At 38.4% G+C, this 20,646-nt stretch overlaps 1 protein-coding gene across 1 annotated transcript in view; it reads right to left on the bottom strand.

Annotated features, from left to right (window-relative positions):
* Window positions 1-1,020: 1,020 nt before the first annotated feature.
* The window catches only part of TUBGCP3 (tubulin gamma complex associated protein 3), a gene marked incomplete at its 5' end in the record, with an annotated part of 38,142 nt that continues 18,516 nt past the window's right edge, over window positions 1,021-20,646 (bottom strand). The window contains 13 exons of the mRNA XM_027904787.1: window positions 1,021-2,159; window positions 3,449-3,565; window positions 4,141-4,281; window positions 4,666-4,797; window positions 4,932-5,020; window positions 5,845-5,980; window positions 6,771-6,839; window positions 7,645-7,780; window positions 8,979-9,168; window positions 13,823-13,931; window positions 14,325-14,435; window positions 16,083-16,249; window positions 17,553-17,685. Coding sequence (XP_027760588.1) covers window positions 2,001-2,159; window positions 3,449-3,565; window positions 4,141-4,281; window positions 4,666-4,797; window positions 4,932-5,020; window positions 5,845-5,980; window positions 6,771-6,839; window positions 7,645-7,780; window positions 8,979-9,168; window positions 13,823-13,931; window positions 14,325-14,435; window positions 16,083-16,249; window positions 17,553-17,685 — 1,689 coding nt within the window. The remainder of the gene's footprint in view (window positions 2,160-3,448; window positions 3,566-4,140; window positions 4,282-4,665; window positions 4,798-4,931; window positions 5,021-5,844; window positions 5,981-6,770; window positions 6,840-7,644; window positions 7,781-8,978; window positions 9,169-13,822; window positions 13,932-14,324; window positions 14,436-16,082; window positions 16,250-17,552; window positions 17,686-20,646) is intronic.

Genomic DNA, 20,646 nt, shown 5'->3' with positions numbered 1-20,646 from the left:
ACTAGTAAATTTAATTAACATCCCCAAGTGCAGTCTGGTTTGCCCGTGACACGAATTGGTGAGTGATCTCTCCTGGTCCTTATCTCAACTCACAAACCCTATGTTGTATTTTCTCTTCTCTCTCCAGTTGCAGAGGACTGACAGAGAAGATTTGGTGGGTACCTGATGTCCAGCCAGGGTTGACCTACCACACCTTGGTACTGGTGGATTCATTTTGATCTAGTTCCAACACTGGTGCTGCCTCTCTGGCCTGTGGATTGTCTAATGATGACATGGGATCATGGAACACATCTCTCAGTGCAGTGGTCGAGAGTGCCCACGCAGCTAGTTGTTTTTCCCTAACGGTTTTGGCCAAAACACAATCATGTAAGCTTTGTTCTTCCAGACTTTACAAGAACAACACAATCCAAACACACCCACAAAAATGGAGTGCCCCTGCCTGTCACATGATTTGTGACCTTGTGATGCCAAGCTCAGCATCCTTCAGCTTTCCTTTGGCACACCAAATATCCCAGGCTTCAGAGTCCGTACTTGCTCACAGCTGAAATGCTGCAAGTACACCCGATGAGAGCAGCTGCAGCAGGTCCTCTAAGGGCACAGGGATTAAAGCCTTACCTGTTTTAACAAAAGCAAGGATTCCAAGGCCTGCACAGCAAAGGGAATCCTGCCATCCAGAAGGCAAAACAGCTAGTCCAGGGCTGCAAGTCAAGTGCATCATTCCCGTAAGAGTTCACTTCCATCATAGCTCACAGCAGCCCCACCTGCATGGCCTGGCAGCTGCCTCTGCTTCCCAGGGGTTCAAGCAGACCAAGGGCAAAGGGCAAAAAAGGCCACAGACCAGGCTGATCTGAGGGTAATTGTTAATGAATTGCACACAACTCCTGGTGTATACAAGACTAGTATCAAAATCCTGTAATGGGTAGGGATCTGTAAATCAATATGCTCCTAACTGGAACCTTCTCCTTTCTTACCTTGGAAAAAAGAAAAAATCAGAAACTTTCAACTGCAAAAAGCAACAAGTTTGAAAGATAATTGTGGTTTTATTTTCTAAGCTTGCACTTGTGGAACATAATAAATGACCTGATATAATGACAACTTTGCAAAAGAAGATTCCCCCTTTCCCCAACTTCTGGGCAGCAATATATAAATATTTACAATGAAAAAATAGGAAAGAGAATGAAGTCAACATTAGCCTAGTCAGTTTGTTTCTACATATCTGATTTTAAACATTAATTATTCAACCTTAACCAACACTTTCCTTCACAGTACTGAGGCTTTAACTTCATTTTTTAGACCTTATGTGCAACAGATACACTCCTGACTCTGCTTCTATAGTTTGCTCCTGTACAGTAACCATAGAATTTCCCCACTAAATTTTTATTCCAGGTTTTTAATTTGAAAACAACAAAAAAATTAAATATAAGTTTATGTCTCCTGATACAAAGTTTCTTACACAGTCAAACACATCACAACATTGAAAATCAGCATAATGAAATGCTGTATAGCTTCTTAACAAGGACAATAGTCTGGGTCCTGATCTGTTGGCTTTAACAAAAGCTCTCTTCAAATAGAACAAGTACATATAGAAAAAATAACCTTCTTATTTTCTTGTTAAAAAAAGGAAATGGTGCTTTCTATAAACAAAAGATGCGATTTCCTTGACACAGATATAAGTTACAGTGGAAAGAGCTCAGAAAGCTTCAAATAAAATTAGCATTTGTTTAAAAGGATGATTTAACAAGTAGATTGGATGAGGTTCTACCAGCCCATTTAGTCTGGTAATTCTAGAAACATCAGTGTAAAAAAACCCTACTTTTTTTTTTTTTTTTTGCTTTCTGCTATACAGTGTCACACAATCACAGGACTGAACACATGTTGTCTGCAGCAATGGGAGACACCGACCACAAACGATTTGGTTGCATTATGTCAACACTGATTGCTGTGTCCAACAAGAGGTTCAACATCCTTTGGATACCGAGGTGCAGTCCTTGGCAGCTGGTTCACATGTGTGAGCTTCGCCTGCCTCTGGTGCCCAGCGACACCCGCAGCCTGGGCTCTCTGGCTTTATAGTGCTCGTTGAAGTCCAGTCTAAAGCTGAGGAACCGAAGGCTTTCGTCAGAACTGGTTGTCAGCAGGACCAAGAACTGCTGGACGATTCCCTGAAGGAGAAAGAAAACCCAAGAGACAGCTAAGGAAACATCCCTGGTGTGTTCTGCACAAGAATGCCAGGTGGAGCCTAGACCTAGTAAGGAGGCAGAGGGAATACAGAAAAAGGCAACAACTGGATACGAACCCTTGTGCTTAACAAATCGGCTATGCTGGATTCGTGCTACCTGCAAAAATCCAGAGCTTCACTTTATCTTCCAATACCTACCACACACCTCAAAGACTCAGCACAGACAGCTCAGTCTTTTGAAGCATGCTGAGGAAATGCTTCTGTGCCACTGTTCTGAAATGCCATTCAGGACACAACCTGTGCCAACAGGAGACCTCACCTTGTTGCAGCTCTACAGCAAAGTCTCAGCTATAACTTTTAGAAACAATCGTTCACTCATGAGGGTAACAACCCAGCAAAATCACTCCAAACTCATTCAGTTAACTAGAAAAACAATACATATTTGTCTAAATGTGTATTTCTGCACATAAAACCCAAGAAAGGTACAAGAAATACTAGCAGCAACAAGGAAAAAAGCAGGCCCTACAGCTTCAAGTCAAATTCAGTATCAAAATTTTTAAAAAAAATCTTAACTTCAGGCATGCCAAAGGAGATAAGAGAGGTTAAAAGGTACATCACATCATGAGTATCTCACATGTCAAAGTCAAGAAATTATTTGGGATAGGGTTTGGTTTTCAGCTGACCTGAAAGGCTGCTGAGGCACAGAGTGCTGTGTCATTCACATCATTTTCTGAAACGCTTTTCCTGAAATCTAACAGCTGATTTTTCTGGGGAAAGGGAGCTTTAGCATCAGATATAACAAATTAAGACAAAGCCAGAACAAATTACCATTAAATAAGATAGTCTGTGCACGTTCCCCCCAATGGCTTATCAGTGAGCTGAAATCCAAGCATTAGGCCTTTAACAAGAAATTGTCTGCAGTCTTTAATAGTAATGACTTGCAAAGCCAGTGAGAAAAAATGGAATGCAGAAGAAATTCTATTTTTTACCCTCAGATTGCACCAAAAGATAGCTATTACTTCCACTACTAGAGGAAAAAGGAGACTTACATGAAAAGACTCCTCCTTTGGGAGGTGAACATAAATGATCACAAAACCTTTGACTACTAAGGAACAGTGAATACAGGCTTCTAAGTAGAGAAGAAAAAAATGAAGTCCTAGATCCACAAACTGCACACATGAATACATAAGTAATACCTACTCAATATCTGAAATTCATTTCTACACATCAAAGCTTAGCATATTTAAAAAAAAAATATAACCTAAGAGGCACCTGGTAAAAGTGAGTAAGTATTCGCAGCTGTGAGCACATTTTAGGTATTGAGTCTTGAAATTCTTTCATCCTCTTGCTCTCCTCTTCCTCTTCTGATGCAGTTACACCCCACTTGCCCTACAGAGAGACCAAATGAGTTAAGAGGTTACATGATGCAAGTTTCTGATTGGGCCACCTTCTGCCAAGCTAAACAACCATGCTTAGAAAAATCAACCACTGCCAAAGAAAGACAAGGATGGAGCCTCCAATACTGAAACTATCAGTCCCCCTCGTGGTTGTGCAGCACATGAAAGAAATCTGATGTCAGCAAAGCAGGCAAGTCTCTCACCAACTCTTGCATGTCCCACAGACTGACAGCATGGAGGGAGACATGGAGCTCTGGCATTTTAGGCAAAAGGGTTCAGAACATTAAAGCTTCTCTCATTTACTTCACCTTAAAGAGCTCCAAATTTCTCATCCTCCAAAATCCACTAGAGAAATCTTACTCAGAGATTTTGGGCACAACAGAAATCAAAACCACCCTTCAGCAGTTTTGTCTGCGGTCACTAGCTACCGCTAATGACTTTTACATCTGTCCCAAACACACTTTTTATTTTTGTTGTACCTCTACAAAATTTTAAATATCAAAATATCAAAAGACAAGTATATTTGCCCCAATTAACTTCCATGTTCTAGTAATTTCCTCACTGCACCTCAAGCTCTCGCTGTTTTTTCCTTTCTTCAAACTGCAACCTCAGCTGCAGCTCCTCCAGAGCAGCTCTGTACATTGCATCCTGCGCATTCTGGAGCTCAATGATCTGATCAAAAACTGCTCGAAGCTGGTTCAGAAGTACCTGTGACACAGTCAGACAACAAAATAGTGAAACAATTGTACAGCAAGAATTTTAAGTTACTACCATTCTCCAGAATATGAGTAAATAAAAAAAAATGTTTTTTACACATAGCTGGAGAGACTGTTTTGCAAAGCCCTAAGTCAGTGGCTGCATAATCACATAGCTTGTTAGGACCAAAAACAACTGGCCCACATGGCAGCAAGTTTTATTCTCAACATGTGTCATTGTGTCTGGGCAGTAGGTACAGAACTTACCATTATAAAACCTTTTATCAAAGGAAGAAAAATTACTTTTCTCTTTGCTCCTATAACGTAGAAGAAGGTGGTTCCTAACACATAAGCCAAGATCATAAACTTACAATTGAATGCAAAGGAGAAGACTTACCCTGGAATCACTATCCAGCAAGCACCGAGCTATGATTGTGTCCAGAAAAACTTCATGAGCTGCAATGATGTGATCCAAGTCCTGTGCTTGTTGGACCTTGTTCCAGAGTTCATCCCATGAACATTCAAGCACCTGGAGCAATGATTCATAATTGGGCTGGTTTGATTTGCTCAATGACAAGCTCTTTGAAAGTTAAGACACACAACACATACAGAGTATTAAAAGTACTTAATTTTTAAGTAACTAATTGGGTGGATAGAGTATACCTCAAAGGTAATGTAATACTGCATTTGATGAATGAAATGGACCATTTCTGACGCCAGAACGTGACACTGATGCAGCACCCCAGAAAGCTCTGTAAAAAAATTCAAAAAGTTGGCATGTTAAAGACTGCAAGGACAAGCACAACCACATATCAGCGTGGCAAATTTTTTTCTACCAGATTGAATACTTCGTAAAACAGCCCCTAATCTTAGATGGTAGCAGCAACATTAGCTGGCAACAGACGAGCAAAGAACATTGTAGCTATTTTTTACTGAAAAAATGCAGACAGATTAGAAAAAATTTTCGAGAGTGAGCCATTACAGATGCTGACAAATATGACGTTCTCCACTGAGAAATAGGATCAAGAAGTCCCAGTCCATTAAACATATACCTGAGCCACAACACTTAAGAATTTTCCTATTTCTTCTCAAACATCTTTCTCTTCTTAGCCTCTTCTGTTCTTAGCTACACAAAAGCAAAGGGAATGAACTAAAGTAAAACTAGTAAATTCCAAAGTGTGCATTTATGAGCCTTACTAGTTAACAGACAGAGCAAGAGGGTGGGAGATGCAGGGTACAAACAGAAAGGCATCAAAGAAGATGAATAAAAAGGGATAGAAGAGTGAAAAAAAGGGAGAGAAGAGTTACAGTCTCACAACTGAGGCAGCATAAAGATACCTATATTAGTGCAACTTTTCAATTCAGTGACCAAGCATTAACAAACAGGAAACTTCCACTTACAATAATGTTATTTTACCTTCATCATCATTCATTAAACAGCCAGTCAAAAAGGAGCGAAATACAAAATTCATCTGTCCCAAAAGACATTTTTCCCCCTCTTAATACACAGTTTAAAATAAGATGCAGTTATCTAAATCAATTTTCCAAGTATGTCATCCATTTCAGCCCCTCTCACCTGGCATACTTTTCAGAAGCTTTGCATTGCACATGTGCCCCTTCCATATATCAGTAAGGATATACTCCATTCGCTTTGCTCTCCAAAGAAAATTAAATACTCTTAGATAGTGGCTCATGCACTCACGTGTGAACACCTGCAAAACAAAGAAAATATCAGTACAAATTTAAAAGACATACCATATGTTCTGAAGTACCAAGAACCTCTTCACAGTCCACCTTATCTAATCCATGCAGTTTATTGGTAAACCTTGTTAAAAAAAAAATTCTGGAAACCTGAGAGCTTTTGGAAAGATCCTTCCTTGAGGGCTGAACAGTGTCCTAACATTCAAGGAGGCAGAGGGCACTGCTGAAAGTCTAAGAAAGGGTGAAGATGACAAAGCCTAAACACTTTGCTCTTAAAACTACATATGAACATTCCTTCTGCATGTTAGACTCACATTTTGTCCTACTTAAAAAAAAGTTCTTTACAGAGGCTAAATGCATTCTCATCAAAAGTGCAGCTGATTTCTCAGTAGTTCTAGTGAACGCTACCTATCAAATGCCATTTAGATAACATAAATACATTCTCTTCAAATATATTCTTCCTCAAATATATTCTCTCCTCAAATATATAATTTTAAGTTATCCCAAGTTAGTATCTACAGACTAGTAACAATGAAAGAAGAGCACTCCATTTATTAAGTACTTGCTAAACATATGAATTACTGATTTGCAGTAACAATTGCTTTAAATGCAGTTTTCTAGCACTGACAGTTAACTTATAAGAATTGGCTTAACTGTTTTTACAGTTAAGTAAAAAAAAAAAAAAAAAAAAAGTAGAAGTTATCTGATCTCACACTGCAGAACAAAAAACATTATTTCAATAAAAAGATATTTAGCAATTCAATTCAAGACACACTCACAGCCAGCAGTATATAACATTACCGTTGCTATTGGCCCATCAACATGATAGTCCAAGCTGAAGACATCCCAGCCAGTGTCCCCAGGAGATACCTGTAATAAAAATATATGCTACCTCAAGCACATATTCAGAGCATTCTAATGCTGAAGACTAGCTCTTGCTTAGTCTTTCATCAAAGGCCTATGACAAAACAAGCACCCCCATCTATAAGAGATACATAAAGGAGTTCCTTGTTGAAAGTAGTAGATTAAGCAAAATTAATCAGAGTTTGACACAAGGGTGAGATTCATCTCACCCAAATGCTGATGCTTGTAATGTCAATGTTTCTCCTTTGGAGCTGGTAATGGAAAATGAAGGGAAGGAAAAACTTCTTGGGCAGGACGACGGACTTATTTCAGATGCTACAGCTCCTCACTGAACTCCCACCTTTGGGACTGGAGCTTTCTCATTAATTCCAGTTTCTTACCAGAGGTCTCTTTCACCAGCTGTGCTTTCATTGCTTCCCTCTTTGTAACTACAGGCAGAGACAAACACTCCAACCAGCCCCTCCCCATCCTGATTCTGGTAAGAGCAACAGCAGTGAGAGCTGTTTGTTGAACCTTAAATCAGGGCATCAAATCCTGTTAGGCCCCAAATACTCAACTTCATATTGTCAATGGCTGTAAACCCACAGCTTGAAATACAAATAGACAATAGACAGGAAACGGGAAGACTTATTAAATGAGGTTTATATCATTCAAAGCAAATTTCAACAGAAAGGGAGGGGAGGAGTGTGTTTATATATACATATGAAAGTTCCGTTTCACGTAGATGACTGCATGTACACACACACACACACACACACACAAACACACACAAAGGTATGTTTCAGATCAGGGTCACCATTACGGAACAGACCTCCAGAAGTCGAACATCCAATCGTTTGAGGATCTCAGGATTATCAAACTGGGCATTCGTTGCCCTCACTGCTGTTTCAAGGATTCCAGTTAGATTATGCTGATATAAGGTTGTAGCTGGTCGTGCAAGCTCTGGCCTGGTGATTATGAAACAAACAGTCACAGCATATTATTGAAGTATCCTGCAGCAGCAGCTCAGTAGTAACTGCAGCACACAGCAAAACACTTTTCTGACAGACATTCAGAACTTCTCCCATTACTCTTTCAGTTTTATTCATGAAGAAAATCAGTGAGTAAAATATTTGAGCAGAGTATGAATAGAATACATCTACTCATATGCAGCTATACTCCTGAACATCACCACGAGGAGTAACTTCATCCTTAATTTAATGCCAGTAATTTGAAGTTACCAGGATTGCTAGCTTAGCTATTTTGTAATTTTAGTTGCATTCATAACTAAAATGAGGCAGATTAAATGATTAACACACTAAACCAGTAATTCAATTTCAGTTTTGAGAAACTTACTGATAGCTTGGGCTTAGAAGTGCTGACATCACGCAAACCCACCCTCTCTATGCAACTTAGACTATTCAAAGTTTACTTTAAACTATTTACTTTCTATTTAACTTAAACTATTCAAAGTTGCAAAATGCAATTGTCATCAGATGATTTTGATTTACAAACAAGTTAAATGAAGCTCTATTACAAAGCTTGCCCTCTATACCAAAGATAAGCTTTAGAAACAACATTTTTGATAGACTAAATTTCATTAGTAGCATCAGCATGTAAAAGCAGTGAGCTTGCAAATACACTAGGATCTGAAACCAATAGTTGTAGGTTAACCTGAGCGCTTAGAACAGAGGGTAGTGAGGCATCAATTACATTTTTTAAATTGCATTAAGGGGTTTTGACACAATGTTCTGAACCAAACAACTCCAAAATACAAAGGCCTAACACTCCCAGCAATGCTAACTAATGGCATCAAGAGCACCAGAAATTTTCTGCTTCAACTTGCTCTGACAGGAGCAAGAGAAATGCTAACATCCTTGGGGCTGTCTGTCACAGGGCCAGAATAAAGATAACTGTATTAGTGCAACTTCTCAAGACATTGTGAAATGGTACTGCATACACCTCTTATCAAAAAGGAAGAACAAAGTTTGAGCCTCGGAGTCAAAGAAATTAAACTGAAAATAGAATGTAACGGTTATTACTCAAAGGTTTAACTGAACAAGATACTGGAAGGGACCTCTTCCAAAAGCAAAACAGTTTCTGTGCTGATCATGCACATTTGGAAGCATCAGAAATTCAACATAGTTACTTTCCCAATTCTCTTACTTGAGCAAGTCCATTAAATGCCTGATAAAGTCTCCTTGACCAAGTAGTAAGTAGCGCCTCATGGCCTGCATGTGCTCCAGTAAATTGTACTTCTTATTGAGAACATCCAGCAGGTATTTGCTCGTCTCAAAATAAGCTGCATCAATTTTCTCTTGAAAGGCATTTTCCAGATCTGTGAACAAATCAGCAGCTAAAAAAAAAAAAAAAAAAAAAAAAAAAAAAAAAAAAAAAAAAAAAAAAAAAAAAAAAAAAAAAAAAAAAAAAAAAAAAAAAAAAAAAAAAAAAAAAAAAAAAAAAAAAAAAAAAAAAAAAAAAAAAAAAAAAAAAAAGAAAGATAGATTAAAATTACATTAGTAGTTTTCAAAACTGTGGCAAACAAGCTTTGGAGTTGAAAAATGCAAACAGAAAAACTATTTCTTCTGATCCACTATATTATACATTTGCCATAGCCAAAGTGAAAGCAAGTCTAAAGCAGCCTATATTTCAACAGTATTACTTTTAATTAGTGCCCAGCTTGTACTTTCCAGTAAGAACTCATACTTTTACACTGAGTCATCACTTTTACACAAAAAGTTGGGGTTTTCTAAGCTTGCTGAAGTGCTGAAATTTACAAAATCACATAATTTGAAGGAGATCTAAAAGCTCAGAGTTAGGGAAAAGCTTTGTGGGGGGATCTAAATCAGAAGCCACTTCTAAGGCAGGGGACTGCGGGAATAAATCAAAGAACCAGAATGTCAGAACATTCAACAGAAAAGAGTTCCCGTATATAAGAGAGAATAAGAGAAAATGGACTATGCTTCTGTTACCTGGGGGACAGTCACCAACCTGATATTCTCTTCTCCACCTTTAATGCATGGCAATTTGGGGACAGAAAGCAGGACACTGCCCTTTAGTAGGAAGCTTATTCCACTATTTTCTACAACTATAAGCTTATTAAGAAAGGGATTGCAATAAAGCTGTCAGGAGATAGCAAGAAATGTGGCCTCTTTAGGCAACACGGAGCAATACTCCAAATAGTGGATTTCCAACTATCATAAGATTCAGACCTTCCACAGTGTTAAAGGATTTACTCCCACTTTCAATGATTTTTAATTACACAACTATTTCTCTACAGGTAAAAAACAAAAATCCAGATACCAAATTAGTGTAGGATAGTGCACTGCCTGCTCCAGGATTAGTCTCAACCTGTACTGCAGAAAGGAAAAATTAAAACAAAGTTCTGTGTTGTTCTGATGACATTCAGCCACAATTAATAAAATGCTTATAAATTGAAGAAATTAACAGTGCTTCTAATAAAGAAGTCACTCTTGATTGAGGAAAAATTCACAATGCCTGGCTCAATGACATTCCCTGAGGTTTCCAAGTTCTCATTCAGTAACCAGTGAAGCTCTCCATAAGACAAAAAAAGTGCAAGAATATGCAGAGATGTCAAAGAGATTACACTTGTTACAATACTTTGTTATGCTCACAGTCCCTACACTCGGGGAATAGTACATAGTCAAGTAACACACATCAAACTTAGGGATGTGAGAATTAATACAGCCTGTAGTAAGGAACCCTCAAAGTCCCCTTTCCAGTCAGTGACAGCAAACCAAGACAGACAGCTCACCAAGATCTCTGCTTACTCTGGCAAAGGCAGAGACCTGGTGTGATCTGACAAAGCAATTCTTGTATGCTCAGCTAAGGAAGCATGCAGCTGTGTTCCCACTGCTGGGGAGAAAGGGAAAGACATCAGTTCATGCAAATGCATTTGTGTCACTGCTACAGGACAACAGGGCAGCGAGAATCTCCAGTCAATTCCTTCATCTGCTCTTTCCTTGTCAGCAGATCCTGTCCACTTTACTGCTCTCTCCAAAAGATGGGTCCAAGCGGGGCTGCTTGCGTGCAAAGTGGCACCAGCCATGTGATCTGCCACACGGCTTCACTGCTGGCTTTCGAGGAAGAAGGAAGAACTTCCAGAAGGGGGAAAAAAACCCCAGAGATGCACAGACAGAACACAGTAAGCTACAACACCCTACTAATCTTCTGCAGGTGTCTTTCCTCAAGAAGAGAGCCTAGCAGGTAAAACAAGAGAGGGAACAAACCAATCCAAAATGAGTTAAAAGCTAGCACCTTAGCTATTAGTCACAAAGGTTAGGTCTAGGACTGGCTCAAGGCACAGGCAAAGTCAACAGGCAGCAGGCAATTTCCTAACTTGCCTATGCCAAGCCTCCCATGTCACACGTGCTGGTTGTGCCTCCACTCAAGTAGGAGTGAGCATATGTAAGGCAGTACCTACGGCTGAGGACACATGGACCAGTCTCAACCTCTTACTGTCCTAAGCAGAAGAAAAAGCATTTCCCCTCTCCTTGGTAGTACTCCCCTTGCCTTGAAGGAAGCGACATGGCCACAGCCCTTCATTTCAGACTGGAGAATTCAATTTTACACAGGTACCGGTAATGCACCATCTCTGTACACACATACCAGCATAGGAAATGTAACATGCCTGCCTGACATGCAAAACTGCCAAAAAGGTTGTTTGCATCAACAAACAAGAGGCCTGGGCACAAGTTCGGAAAACTGTGCAAAACAGTATTAGGACACTGAAAAGCCAGAAATGGGCAAAAAAAGGGATCAGACTAGAAGTACTGACAGACAGGTCCATGAGTTGCCACTGAATGTAGTGTGTAGTCCAATCAGAAGTTCCCAAACTGTAGAGAGCTAGATGTAGGAGCTGGGGTCCAGTCACTTTATCTGCCTCTTTTACTAACCCTCTTCCCCAAGTGCTACAATTCCCTGTCAGGCAAGATGACCAACTTCTACACAGCTTTTTATCTCTAACTTCCTGTTTTAATACATGTTCAGACTGTTTTCTACACCATGATTACTTCAGCATCAAAAGGAAACCATGGAAACATGACAGCTAAGGTTCCAAAGCAAACGAAAGAAATAAAAAAATACAGCCAAACCCTTGAAATGGTCAGATTTTAAAAGAGAAAAAGCATCCAGAACTCAGGCTGGCATCCTAGCTTTCCATATCTTATAATCAGTAATGATCTGAAGGGATGCTCAGGATATTGTCATATGGCACAGACAAGCAAGAAAGGAAGCATTTCCAACACCGCTGACACAGAAAGTTCTTTCAGGATTAAATGCGTAAAGTGCCCTAAACACAAATGCAGTTTCATACAGAATTAAAGCAGTACAATACCATGAGGTATTCGGGCTGCAGACCAAGAGCTCAGCACAGCTTTAGCACACTGCACATTGTAACATCTATTTCTAAACCTACACTTCTGTCTCAAACAGTTATTCTCAGCACTTAAATGTACTCGCTCTGAAGCTCTAGTCCCCTAAATAATAGGAAACATATATTTGTGCACATCTCCCATTCAACCAAGCAGAGAGAAATGTGTACAAATTTAAAAAAGAAAAGTACTGGAAAAGCATGGCCATAAATGCTGCATAAAGTGGTGAAAGCAGTGTCGCCAAAGAATGTTTTTTCCTTTTTCAAGAGTAGCTGGCAAGATGATTGTTCAAATGGATTTACAGTTATTCACTTAACCCTGACCCCTCTCTGCACTTTAACTACATCTCTGACTAGGCAAGCACTGCACATGGTACAAAAAAATCACATTATTAGATGACATTCTTCCAGATATGAATGGGATTTTATTATTAGAACATCTTTCATGGAGGTACTCATGGTAGAAGTCCATGCTGTGAAGATTTAATATAAAAATTAATCCAAGGCTAATGAAGAGGGGAAAAAAAAGACAATCCCACAAAACCAAGCTTCGAAGTCATATGTAATAAAGTTATATTTGAGTACAGGAATAACAAAAAATACATGGTACAAGCTGTCAAAGAGCAAAGAAGAATGTTCTTAGCAAGCAAGAACTTGACTGAAAATCAAATATTTAAATCAGAGAAAATATCCCAGTGAGTCACATCTTCACAATTAAACTATCTTTGGTATGTTAAACAAATTATCAAAAGAAGTTATAGTAGCAAAATACCACTTTCATCAGAAGGCAGCAAGTTGTCCTTTATCCTAGATGTAGCAGTATCCTACATATTCTTTGCTTAATTTACATATAAAATCTCCTTGGTGTAAATGTTTACAGTTTTCTCTCTTTCATCATAAAAATGTTAATTTCATTGCAATGAATATGCCACCAAAAGTAACCTCAAATAGTATGTAAGTTCTCACTAATTAAAAGTGGAATCTGTTCTACGTAATAAAATAACCTGAAGGAATTCTGATAGTTAAATTTTGGTTTAATAATCAACAACCGGCAACCCCAATTTTAAGTAATCTTCAAAAAGAATTTTACTAATCTTCCACACACTCAATTTTCTTTGGACATACTGGTATAATGCATTCACAGACAGGTTTCTGTCCTGGTTTTATTGCTCATTCTCTTACAACTAATTGAGTATTTAGTATTTTTCAATCACAGAATCAATTCAGCATTATTAAGGAATTGTATGATGGAGTATATTTGATGACAAGTCAAACATACTAACTCTTATTGCAGCACTCCAGAATATCCCTGCTCCCACCCCAGCTCTCTCAACCAAAGTCAGCTGAAGGCAGACTGGTTTCTGAATGGTTTCATCCAGAAATTCAGCACAGTACCAACTATCCAGCAAACCTACCAAATTAAGAAAATTACAGAACATGCACCATCATACCTCTTTCACAAATAGCAAGTATCCATTAAAATATCTCTATTTTAGGGCAGATGGCACTTTTGTACTTCTTTCCACCCCACTATTTAAACAGTCGGTTTACGATCTAAACCACATAATGTAGAGAGCTCAATTCAAAGGGAAGACACTGAATAACATTAATACTCTACCATCTTTTGAAGACTCCGCAGATTTTGCCACAGCAATCACCTTTGTGGATGGAGTTTGATCATGACAAACTTGATGTAAGAAGTTTATGGATTTTCCTATTAGGAGAACCTGAATAAAAAAGCATTTTAAAAAAAAATTATTTGCATATAAGGAAAAAAAAAATCTAAACAAAATAGCCACCCACAGCCACCAGGACAAGATATTTTCTTATCTTTCTGTGCTCTTAGATTCACAGTTCCAACCACAGCAATCCAGAACTTCAATGCTAACACAAAAAGGTTTTAAACACAAACTTCTTTTCCCCCTCTTCAAGATCTCCTTAAACAAAGTTTAACAATTAGAGAATGGAAAGGAGAAACAGTCTTGGAGCCTTCCTCCGCAAACAATTCTAAGATTCCTAAGATGAATATTTACTGTTAAATTTGGCCTCTGTTTTCCTAATGAAAATCCAAGCAGCAGCACAGAACAAACAAATCAGAAGATTAACTTTTGGATTCATACCTTTTTTGATTGCTCCATTGTAATAAAAGAAGGGATCATTGATTTCCTCAGAGTGTATTTGTCATGCCACAACCGATCTGTTTTAACTGTAGGATCTGAAGCTACAAAAAACTGAAGATTGAAAAAATATTGAAAATGAAAGATTAATGTAAACTCTCCACCCTAGAGTTTAACTTCTGTATTCAGAAAACCGTAAAAATATTTTGAGTTGGTTTTTTTACTTGCATAGTTAACATCCAGAGTTGTCCTGGCAATGGATATGTAAATTGTATGTTGACCAATAAGAACTCTGAAGAAAAAAGTTAGAACAGCTCATACAGTTTAATCTACTCTGTATGTTACAAAACACTGACTACCTCAGGTTGAAGTGTACCAGCTGTAAAACATCCACTACGAAATACAGAAGCATGTAGCATTTTTCCAACAATTATACAGTTAGGGTAGGAGATGAAGTTCAAAATAGAATATGCTTTACCTTGCTGGTTCTATTTTTATCACTATTATTTCTCCTATTCTAACAGATGTAGTATTGCAGAAGGGGAAAAAACCCTAAAAAATCTTGCAATTGAACTGGTGATCAAATGCTACAGTCTCTCAACTCCATAAAACAGAATACTCTGATTTGTAAGAAACTAAAACTACTTCATTAGTTTTGTTAAAGTGACTTTTGGATGGATCCTGTCCTCATCCTGTCAAAAAAGATATCCATTTTCTTGACAAGAACATTTTTCGCTGCCACCAAGAATGGCCAATTGTCTTTGCTCACAAACTGTGTCTATGGTATGAAAATTGTAGTTTTCAGTACAACACATCCAACAGTGATCTCCAGTACTAAGAACACTCTTACACTGCACATGTAAAATTTTAAACAGAGTTGAAATCTAAACATAAGACCCAAAAACAGTAACACCTCACTCGTCTGAGAAATAGCTGGGAACTACTATACTACTAGAAAAGGATTTTACACAAGTCTCCTAATGCTGACCTTCAAGATCAGTGTGGCTGACTTGTACTAATTTAAATTTTGACCAAAAGAAGCACAGAAACACTCTCAAGTAAAATTGCTCTGATGTGTCTCAGAAATGATCAACTAATTTTAAAAAATGATTCTTTGGCTTCTTAAAAACAACAAAAAAAAAGAGTCACTTTAAAAAGACTCTGTTGATAGGAGACAAAAGTGTTGGGAGAGCTTAAAAAGCATAAGAAAATTTGTAAGAAGAAAAAGGACAATTGCTGAAATTTGGGGTTACAGAAATCACAACAAATCACTGCAGTTTCTACAGTAACTCTGGAACTATAAACCTCTTCTACCCAATTTGATGCCCTGAAGTTATTAATCAAGCTGAGGATTACAGTAAACAGAGTAAAACATTCTGAACTTCATTCCAAATATAAGGCCTGCATTCTAAACAGTTACAAAGAACTCTGCATACATTACTACTGTTACACTAAGCAAGAAAACTTAAGAGAAATGACTTTATCTCTCCTCAGAAGCAAGCACCTACTGTCAGTCCACCATTCTGACTCTACTAGACAAGATCCAGGATATGCTTTATTGAAGACAACGTGCTGCATCATTGCAATCTGCAAATATCAAACTGACTGAATTCATGAATTCAAGTGATATTTTATGTTGCTATTGTATGTATTGCTTACTCATATATTATATACTTTCATCACTGTCTACTTGTCAAATTCTCCTCTAGGCTTCCCTCAAAGCAAACAGAGGTCAAATATTTACCCTAGCACATACGTTACCTCGTGGTATGTGTCCTCCAGCTCTCCGTCATATATCCAGCGGTAAAGGAAATTCAGGACTGGATGGGATACGAGGCCCAGGATGTGCTGAACCAGAGACCTCATGTAGGGATCTCCTGTTTTAGTATAGGCATGAACTGCTGAGGCTAATTCACCACCTTTTCTCCCTGTAAGATCAGAGGGAAGGGGAACAGAAATGGATGAAGGAAAACCATTTAAATTCAGCTGATTTTAGCTAGTCATGTGTCACTCAGACCATGCTGAACAGCAATTCTAAAATGTAACAAAAGTACATTTTTTAATGTTAAGAGGGAATTCTCCTAGGTTTTAAGGCATGAATTATTAATCTCACTAAAGCATTAAGCAGAATTCTGTCTACTTTATGGTAGCTTGGGGGAATGCAAATTTCAAGGCATCAGATAACACACAAAGGTTGATGTTATGCTTCTTTTCTTTCCCCACTGTCCCCACCAGAAAAACATTATAGAAGCCTTAGTACGTTTTCCTTCCCTCCTGTACTTGATGCTCTCAAGATGTTCTGTGTGTATACATGCACACAAATACCTTTCCTGCTTCTTAGTTACAGTTCCCACCATTGCTGTTTCCTCACAGTTGAAAGGTAAGAGGCTGTAAAAAAAATTCCCAAAAAAATAGAACAAATATTTGCTCTGCTGTTATGCTGCATATCTTATCGAACATATCTTGCAGCAGAGACTGTAGAATTCCAAGTTGTCATGAATGTCTTATAAAGTACAGCCCACTTTTTTTTCAAATTTGTTACAGATTCCAATAATCAAGGTAAAGCAGATGTTGTAGGGTTTTTTTTGGTTAAGATGCTCTTCCTAAAGAGCCACAATCTCACAAATCTAAAGTGCCCTCAGGGAGAAGCATAGACTAAAGGTCAGTTATTGGCCAAAGTTTTGGTCAACTCCAACATAACTCCTCAGCACTTTCTTGTGGACTACCAACAGTCACACACTATTTGCAGATTTGTTTCACATTAATCTGCAGACAAGTTGCAAATGATTTCTGTATGCCATCATATATAGAGGAATTGCATAATACTCATGTATAGTAAAGAGACTAAGCCAATAATTTCATAATGTATTAGTAGGATTCTTTAAGTGTAACACTCTCTGAAAGATGATTAAATTGACTAATTGAAAACAGCATGAAAAATGCATGCTTAAAATCAGAAGGATCTTGCCAGTACATTCTCATTTCAAAAAGCAAGAAATAAGGATGTATCAAAGCAGCACTACAATTTGCCACATTTTGTTTAAAGTAATAGAGAGTAAATCCTCTGGATTACCCACTCAAAATTTACAAAAACCCCCCAAAACCAAAAAAAAACCCCCACACAGTCAAAAAAACAAGCCCTAAACAAGAAGTAATATTATTGATATCCACCTCTGGCATGCACAACTACTCAGTTATGTAACTTCCCAGAAATAGTAATGTTGAACAGACCTTGACAGTGATCAACAAGTGCTGCAAGGGTCTTTAACCTTATTTTAGGATCATATGTCCAGACTAGAAGGCGGCGAAGCGTTAAACTGCTCTCAAGTCCCAAATTCACACCCTGATCATCTTCCAGTTGCAACTGAAATCAAAAGACAAAGACATGCCAAGGAACAAAACCTGGAAAACTGAGGCAGAACTGATGTTTCATAGTTTGAGTTCGAACATCAGGTTTTTACTAATACACTTGAAATATCTGGCGTTATGTGTTCTCTCATTAAATCACTGGGCCAAAACCTGAGAGCCGACCTAGTGAAAATAAAGAATCAAGTGCAGGTGAAAGAATAGTGACAAACAGAAATGTAATAAGGCAGACAAAGTAAAAATGACAAGAAAATTAAAGAAAGCAACGTGATAGATATTCACAAAAGGAGACGAGCAAAGGAAAAGAGAGCAGAGATCCTGAAAGACAGCAAATACTGGTCAGAGATGCTCAGAAAAGAGTAAAGAAAAACATCTAAAGGAATGGCAGAGTGTAGGAGGTCAACTTTTTATTACTGCACACTCAGCTTAGTTTAGTTCAACATGGGACAAATTCTGTTCCATGTCTTCCCTCCAGAAGCCATCAGAACTCAAGATAGCCTGTAATGTGCCATACAGTCAGATTATAGAATTACCACCACTGGAAAAAAAATTTAAAAGATACAATAAGAAAAATCTGTCACAAAGTGACAATCTTCCAACACCATGGAAAATAAAAGCCAAATATTTGCATCTGAGGCAAATGTACATCTTATACAAGTACAGATGGGATAACCAAGACAAGAACACAACCTAGGAATACAGAAGCAAGTTCCTAGAGCAGTCCAAGCAGACTAACTCTTAGAAAAGATGCTGTTTCCTGTACCTGACAACACACTCACTCTATGCTTTCATACTTAGCACCTTTTTTTTTTTTGTTCAAATACAACATATCCATTAAACGTAAGACCAGTGTTATCCACATTAAGCTCAGCTTTAAAGCCAGTTAAATACATTAGTTTCTGGATGCTCTTGAATCCATAGGTGGATTTTTTTCCTTTGGCAATGATAAGAGACACATGAGCAAAACCCATTCTTTGACTTTAGGTAAGAGATAGTACATCTTCATCATGGAACTACACTTTTAAATGGGCTGACAATGTGCAAACAGTCTGCAAGGAAAAAACTTGAAAAGCTTATGGAACAGTACACAGTACACTCAGAAATACTCTTTCAGGAGCAGAATCATGTTTGGGGGAAGCTGTGAGGACATCATAAAAAGTTATAGAGAGAAAGACAGTACAGAACCCAGTACAGAACCCTGCCAGTACAGAACAAGATTCTTGTTGTTCTATGCCTGAACTGCAAACTGGAACTGCAGCTAATAACTGCTAAGCTGGCAGACTGTATGATCTCTTGAATCTAAGAATGCAGCATACACTTAATTTCAAGTCACAATTTCCTATATGTTTTCAACTGAAATGTACAGGGTATTTTCCTCCATCCTGCAGCGTGACCTTCAAGCCTTCCCAGCCTTCAAGTCACAAAAGAATCTCTCCTCCACTGCTGGATCTTTCCTTTCCTTTCTTTCACAGCCTTTGGGGAGGAATGTTGCCAGGGGCTTCTTAAAAATCCAAACACAACATAACCCTGGGAGCTGCTTCAGTTAGGTGCTTAGGTGCAGCAAAACTGTACATTACAGACACTGTACTGACTGTTCCCTGGAAGAATGCACTTAATCAATGGGCTCAATACACTCAGGAACTCCGACACTGGGGACGAATCTGGCAAAGAACATGAAGAGCCAAACAAGAACAGCAGTAAAAGTAAGGTTGCGAAAAATGTGTGTCCAAACTACTGGATGTTGCTGGGAAAGCAGTGACAGAAAAAATGGAAAATGCTGAGGTATTTAATGCCTTTCATGCCTTGTTATTTTGGTAGTGTTTGCTGTTGAGGATACCAGATACCATCTGAGATCAGAAGTGAAGTCTGGAACAAGGGAGACTGAGTAGAGGAGGATCGAGTTAGAGAACATTGGAAAAAAAAGGATATGCGTAAGTCTACGGGAGGCCATTCCCAATTATCTCTGCAACACAGTAATTAGAGGAGGTTTCTGGTGACTGGGAGAAAGCAAATTCACTCCTCTCTTCAAGAAGGAGTCATAAAACTACACACTGGTGAGACTCGCTTCATTCCCCAGGATGCTGACAGAGCAACTAATCCTGGAAACCATTTCCAAGCATATGGAGAACAGAAAGCTTTCTCAGGAAGAAAAGCTCAGCGAAAGGAGGAGGAAGTAGGAACATTTGTGGTAATGGAGTTTGTCTTCCCAAGCAAGTGTTAAGTGTCCTGATGCTCTGCTTGCCAGGAAGCGGCTGGACATCTGCCTGCTGTTGGGAAGTAGTGAATGAATTCCTTACTTTGCTTTCCTTGCACACACAGCTTCTGCTTTCCCTTCTAAACTGTCACTAACTTGACTGACTTGTCTTTTTGTCTTCCTTCTAATTTTCTCCCCTCTCCTGAACAAGCAGGGGTGAGTGAGAGGCTGGGTGGGTGCTTGGCTGCTGGCCAGGGTCAACCCACCACAAAGGCAAACACAGTTTGAAAATAAGTGATCCCAGAACTTTACTTTCCTTTCCTCCTTACAGGCTTCCACTCCCACCATAGTCATCTCTTCCTTTGAGAGGTTCAGTGGAGCAGGAAAAGTAGAGGAAGCTGCATTTCAAAGAATTCATGAATATTTTCATGGCCAAGAAGTTTTAAAAGTTAGAATAAATCAAAGTTCCAGCAAACCAGGAGAGCAAATGTATTTTAGACAGAGTAGGAAATAATTACAAAAAGAATAACTGGATAGCAGCCAGGAAAAACAAGCAAAAAGTAAGTATGACAGGCATTCCAAAAGTCAGGAACCTTAAAGAACCACAAGTTAGTCAAAAGGAACAGATGCCTTAAAAACATTTACAAAAGCCTATGACTTAAACCATAAAGGTTTTTAGAAGCTAGAATTTTAAAAGCCAGTTTAATTTAACTTTAGATCAATTCACAGAATAAATTTTTCTCCATTACAAGCAATGAACTCCTT

Source organism: Empidonax traillii, unplaced genomic scaffold (assembly GCF_003031625.1).
Source record: "Empidonax traillii isolate 1590-97213 ecotype Southwest subspecies unplaced genomic scaffold, ASM303162v1 scaffold1090:size354804, whole genome shotgun sequence".
NCBI classification, from domain to species: domain Eukaryota; kingdom Metazoa; phylum Chordata; class Aves; order Passeriformes; family Tyrannidae; genus Empidonax; species Empidonax traillii.
This window is presented reverse-complemented; position numbering and strand designations above follow the sequence as displayed.